The sequence below is a fragment of the Conger conger genome, chromosome 7 (genome assembly GCF_963514075.1).
Source record: "Conger conger chromosome 7, fConCon1.1, whole genome shotgun sequence".
NCBI lineage: Eukaryota > Metazoa > Chordata > Actinopteri > Anguilliformes > Congridae > Conger > Conger conger.
Window position 1 is genome coordinate 5,578,361 of NC_083766.1, and position 6,000 is coordinate 5,584,360.

The following is a 6,000-nucleotide window of genomic DNA, read 5'->3' on the forward strand; positions in this document are numbered from 1 at the left end:
TTTTCATTTCTACAGTCCCCTCGAAAAGAATGGAAACAGTCAAGCAAAATGTGTAATTTTTTCTGCATTTGGATTTGAGATCAAAAGATGAATGTGAAACAAACTTACAGACAATCAGCTTTTAAGTCATGGTACTGAAATATGTTTTTTTTTTTTTTTACATACAAACTCAAATGTAAATCAAAGCAATAAAGGGTGCTGAACATTAAATGAGGGTGTTCATTATTAAACTGCTGGATTTGGAAATGAACCATACTTCACCTCAAACTTCAATTCCCCAAAATCTGTTAACTTACTTTTGCAAAGCCAGAAATGGGGGACTTGCCACAAAAACAGCAGTTTCTGTAAAATAGTTAAACATACACTTGTAAATACCATTAAATAAACCTAATTGCCTGTATCTTATGATCTGAAATCTAAATGCTATAAGTATATATTAGAAGCAACAAATTTCGCTTTACTGTTCCCACTAAAGCGTATGTTCTGAATAGGACTGATGATGAAGTGCTTGGTTTTTTTTTATCAACTAATTAGCTCATGCATAACTTTCAGGCATCAGACGAACATCAGCATACAGTTCTGGGAATGAGTAGGCACATTATTGTCTGATTAGTCTGTGTAATCAAAACTGCTTGTATCCTAAACCTATAGTATTTAATGTTGAATTCAAGACAAAATCTTGAATCATCTCATTTGAGGTGATTTGGAAGTAAAGTGCATGAGACAAAGCAAATTTCAATATGAATGACATCTAATTCCTCATTCATTTAGATAGAGGACTTTTATATTTAGAATGATTCTCTTTAACATTTTTTGTATGTTTGAATGTACTGATACAATGCACCAACATTTCAGGCAATGGATATTGATTTGATTCCAGGAAAACTGGGTGCAATTGTGCAGTGTATTTTACTTTCTTGTTCACAAGGCATTTTTCTCCTTGTTTTGGTTGTTATCTACAATCTCCAATCTTGGCAGTGGGGTATATTTCGAATGGCACAAGTAACGTTTGACTCAGTTGGAAAGCATTGCCCTGCTTTCGGTATGAAAAAGAGTGATCTGAAATGATCTGAACTAAAAAAAACGATGTGTTATTCCTGAGTACAGGTACTCTCTGATGGATGAATGGAAGATCCAGCACTGTTTCCGATACACATCTTCAGTGCTGACCAGCACACTGGCCTTTCAGAAAGAGCAGAAACTCAAGTCTGAGTGCCAGGTAATACCAACCCTCTCCTTCCTTCTCTCACCCTTCTAAAATATTACTCTGTAACATTAAGTGATGGTGGCCCTGCCGGCTTAATAACTCCATGATCGGATTCAGAACAGACTTGGCCGCCATTTTAATCAATTACCATCCGGAAACAATGAACTTGTCTTTGATGCATTTGAATCTGTGTCTGTTGTGTCTATATGCTGTGCCATATGTAGAATATTACTCCATCCAAGTGCATCTCCACCTACATTTTAACTCCGCAGTCCACCCAAAATCACTTCCATCTGTTGAGTCCAAACTCCACCAAGATATCTCCAACTGTCCACCGAGATGCACGTTTTGTGCATACTCAACTGAGATGTGATTACCATCACAGTCTACCCAGATGTGTAAACCTTCCACCTGGCTGTCTACCCTATGTTCTCTCTAGATACACACCCCTTCAGTATACCTGTCTATCAGCCATGCACACCACCTACAAGCAATTCACCAGTTTTTGTTTGCATTTGTAGGCACTGCTGCAGGTTGCCAAAAACCTCTTCACACACCTTGGTATGTAAGGCACATGCATTATTCCCTGTATGGTCTGCCCTTCTCTCTTGCTCTTGTTTTACTTGCTTCTGTTGTGGCTGACCGTTAAAAGCTTGGAGAATGACGACATTTTGGGCCCTTTGTTTTTGTTTTACTCCAGACGATGTGTCCGTGTTGCTGCAAGAGATCATTGTGGAAGCAAGAAACCTCAGCAATGCAGAGATGTGAGTGCAAACATATGCCCTGTGAATCGAAAACCACAGTTGATTTTTTCAGGAACTGTGGAATGACATATATTTATATATACATTGAATGTGGCATCTGTATTAAGGGCAGAAAAACTGAGGTTATGACATAGACACCCCCTTCATGCATTAGCATGAGTTAGAGCCAGGGCTAATTCATAATGGCTTCCAGGAGTCATAGGGAGAGGAAATAAGAAAAATGAGAGATAGGCTTTATTGATTTGTCAGTGCAGTAGCCCAAGTGATTGATTGTGCTTATCAAATTTAAGTTGTCTAGTTTTACCATTCGTATGTACGTGTTTTAAACCTAAAAGTTAAACATCCAGTAAAAGTTTTACAATGGTCTAAATCAGTGGTTCTTAACTGGCCTGGCCTTGGGACCCACAATTCCCGATGGTCATTAGGTCGCGACCCACTTTTTTTTACATTCAAGGCAACTTCTTTTATTTCTCAAAAATATTACTGCACATATGATATTACATTGGCATTTGTATTAAAATATTCAATCATCGGCAAAATACTCGAACATTTCATCCATTTAGATTTGACATCTGTATGAACTGGATGTGAACACTGCAAATAATATGAGGTGGGCCCACCTCCTTTTACAATGACCAGATTTACAATGAAAAGACCTGAACAGTTTTAGCAATGAGCAAATTAGGCCTAGGCTGTTTTAGGATCATTAATGAGAGAACTGGGGATGCTTTTTAGATCTGATCAGAGACTCCAAATCAGGCACTATGGTAGACAGAGTTACACGTAGATCATGTTCAGTGTCCAACCTGTTTGTTTGCTTGGACTTGAGCTGGACCAGAGTTGAGAATCCACTTTCACAGAGATAAGTAGTGCTGAAGGGCAGTAAGATTTTAATTGCACGGATGGCCAAGGAGGAATACTCATGCTCTCCTGTGCCAGCAATTCACCGCACACCACACATTGGGGTTTCTGGACACCTTAGTCCTCAACATAGCTAAATCCATATTTCAAATATGCAGGCTTAATGCAGTTATTGCAAGCAAGGGATACGCTACCAAATATTAAGTGTTATTTACTTTAATTTACTTAAACACTCTCTGTTCCAATACTTTTGCTCACATACAAAGTGGGTGTTCTGATACCAAAGGTGCTACGTTATAAGTCGTTTTGCACATCTAGGTGTAAATACCAGGAAATAAAATAAAATTCTGAACTCTTGTCTTGTATTCATATTTTTATTTCAACCCTTAATGTATTCAGCGTATTGCAAAAACAAAGGAATTGTTCCAATACTTTTGGAGGGGACCATAGTCATAGCGGTTGGTCTGAAATGCTCATGGGACTGAAGCATAATATAACATTTAGTGGAGGATTTATTTTTGGAAGAATGGCTTTGCCAGAATTTGCTCACAACATGTATTCTCAAATGAGTCACTGGTTTTCACAGATCCATTCCGTGTGAAAAATCTCGAAAAACAGTACAGTAAATGTTTATACACTTTTGCAGCAATCAAGTGTTCTTTTCTCTGAACAAAGAAGGGTTTATTGACCCACCAACCTCCTTAATTAAATGAGGCGGCTTGGTAAAGGTCCTGATCTTTTAGAATAGTCTTAGTCTTCAGTCTTTTCATAGTCAGACTATTATTCTCGATAAATTCCAAAATCATGAATCTTGATCCTTTCAACAAATCCAGTTGTCTTAAGCATCTCCTTATCTTTTTTTATCAGATAAGTGATGAGTCTTTTCTACTGTGCAGCTGCATCTACTAAATGGATTTTCTCTGGGTAACCGTGGAAACTCTCGGGCCTAACCAAAGTGCTCCACCTGGGAATCAAACCCATTACCTTTTATCACTCGGTTTTTGGTTTCAGCTCATCCATTAATTCATTTAAGCAATACACATGGTGCAGGTTAATAGATTCTACCTGCAAATTATTATTATTATTATTATTATTATTATTATTATTATTATTAGTAGAAGTAGTAGTGGTAGTCATCGTAGTAGTAGCAGTAGCAGTAGTAGTTGCTGAAGTAGTAGTAGTAGTAGTAGTTGTAGTAGTAGTAGTAGTAATAGTTGTAGAGGTAGTAGTAGTCGTAGTGGTGGTTGTGTTAGTATTAGTATTATTATACATTCTCCTTCTTCTCCTTCTTTCTCCCAGTTGTTCTGTTTTTCTGTTGGACCGTGTCAGTCATGAGCTGGTCGCCAAGGTGTTTGATGGAGGTGTTGTTAATGAAGACGAGGTATGTACATTCACTGAATTTCACCTCTTCGTACCCTCATCTTACAATGTGCCATGCTGTCCGTTTACAGACAGAAATGCTAATTTTATGCTTTATGTCTATCAGTAATGGTAATCATTATATTTTTTTTCCCTACAAATGAATTATCCGAACACAAGCTAATTTCCTCTCAATCTAACATTTACAGATGTGTAAGTCGGCATGCGGTCATGGAAATACAGTATGTCATGGGAGTAAATTCATGCTTAATGTATGTATGCAGTATCACAGTTTCATGCAAAACAATTGTGGAATAATTGTGTCAAATGTTTGTTTTTCCTCTGTAGCCTGTTTCCTCTGTCGCCTGCGATGCAGTGACGCTATAATGTTCCGTGCGCCTCTTTTACAGAAGGAGTTTCGGATCCCTGCTGACCAGGGAATCGCGGGACATGTGGCCACTACAGGGAAGATCCTAAATATAAAAGATGCCTACTCACACCCCCTCTTCTATCGGGGCGTGGATGACAGCACAGGGTTCCACACCCGGAACATTCTCTGCTTCCCCATAAAAGATGAGAACAATGGTGAGTCTATGTACTTACTGATGAAATTCACAATGACCTCATATCAGGATCAGCGTTGTGTCTACTACAGAGCTGGACACTGCCACTCCCTGCTGCTCTGACCACTGCTCCACACTGCTGCTCTGACCACTGCTCCACACTGCTGCTCTGACCACTGCTCCACAGTGCTGCTCTGACCACTGCTCCACACTGCTGCTCTGACCACTGCTCCACACTGCTGCTCTGACCACTGCTCCACACTGCTGCTCTGACCACTGCTCCACACTGCTCCACACTGCTGCTCTGACCACTGCTCCACACTGCTGCTCTGACCACTGCTCCACACTGCTGCTCTGACCACTGCTCCACACTGCTGCTCTGACCACTGCTCCACACTGCTGTTCTGACCACTGCTCCACACTGCTGCTCTGACCACTGCTCCACACTGCTGCTCTGACCACTGCTCCACACTGCTCCACACTGCTGGACTAATGTGGGGGCGGCCTGTAGTGTTGTGGTTAAGGTGCATGACTGGGACACACAAGGTCGGCGGTTCAATTCCCGGTGTAGCCACAATAAGATCCGCACAGCCGTTGGGACCTTGAGCAAGGCCCTTAAACCTGCATTGCTCCAGGGGAGGATTGTCTCCTGCTTAGTCTAATCAACTGTACCTCGCACTGAATAAGAGCGTCTGCCAAATGCCATTAATGTAATGTAATGTAATGCACTAGACGCAGTAACAGCATGATTTGTCTCAGGAACATGTGGATGGTGAAATCCCACTGTGCCGGTTCAGTCATCTCAATGATGATGCACATTGCCTCACACCAATATCTCACATGGTTTTGACTCCACTTGGCTGATGAGCTTGACTGAGCTTTTCAGCGAATCTATTGCTCGCTCAAGCGGGGAGTGAGGCCTCCTCTGAACCTCCAACACTCTGGTCAATACCGCCAGCATCCGTTGGTTTAAATAAAACCAACATTCTACACTCAACGGGCCAGATTTACGTCACATGAAACTCGCAGCGCAGAGTGTGTTGGTGCGGTCGCAGTCTGCCTGAAATGAACGTCTTATTTACGAAGGCTACAGCTCAGTACGCAGTCAGGGAATCGTGCTGCATATGATCCACATTTTGCAAAAGAGGCAGATCTTAAACAGCGCAGTTAAAACACGTGTTTAGTGCTTTCCAGCTGTGATGGTGATTGTCATTGCAATTGAAGGCGAGATGTAACGTTGCAATAA

The 6,000-nt window shown here is 41.0% G+C and overlaps 1 protein-coding gene across 1 annotated transcript in view; it reads left to right on the plus strand.

Moving 5' to 3' along the window:
* The window catches only part of LOC133132081 (cGMP-dependent 3',5'-cyclic phosphodiesterase-like), a 75,670-nt gene that overhangs the window by 58,970 nt on the left and 10,700 nt on the right, over positions 1-6,000 (plus strand). The window contains exons 14-18 of the mRNA XM_061247225.1: positions 1,108-1,219; positions 1,729-1,768; positions 1,908-1,971; positions 4,132-4,213; positions 4,602-4,776. Of these exons, the coding sequence (XP_061103209.1) occupies positions 1,108-1,219; positions 1,729-1,768; positions 1,908-1,971; positions 4,132-4,213; positions 4,602-4,776 (473 nt within the window). The remainder of the gene's footprint in view (positions 1-1,107; positions 1,220-1,728; positions 1,769-1,907; positions 1,972-4,131; positions 4,214-4,601; positions 4,777-6,000) is intronic.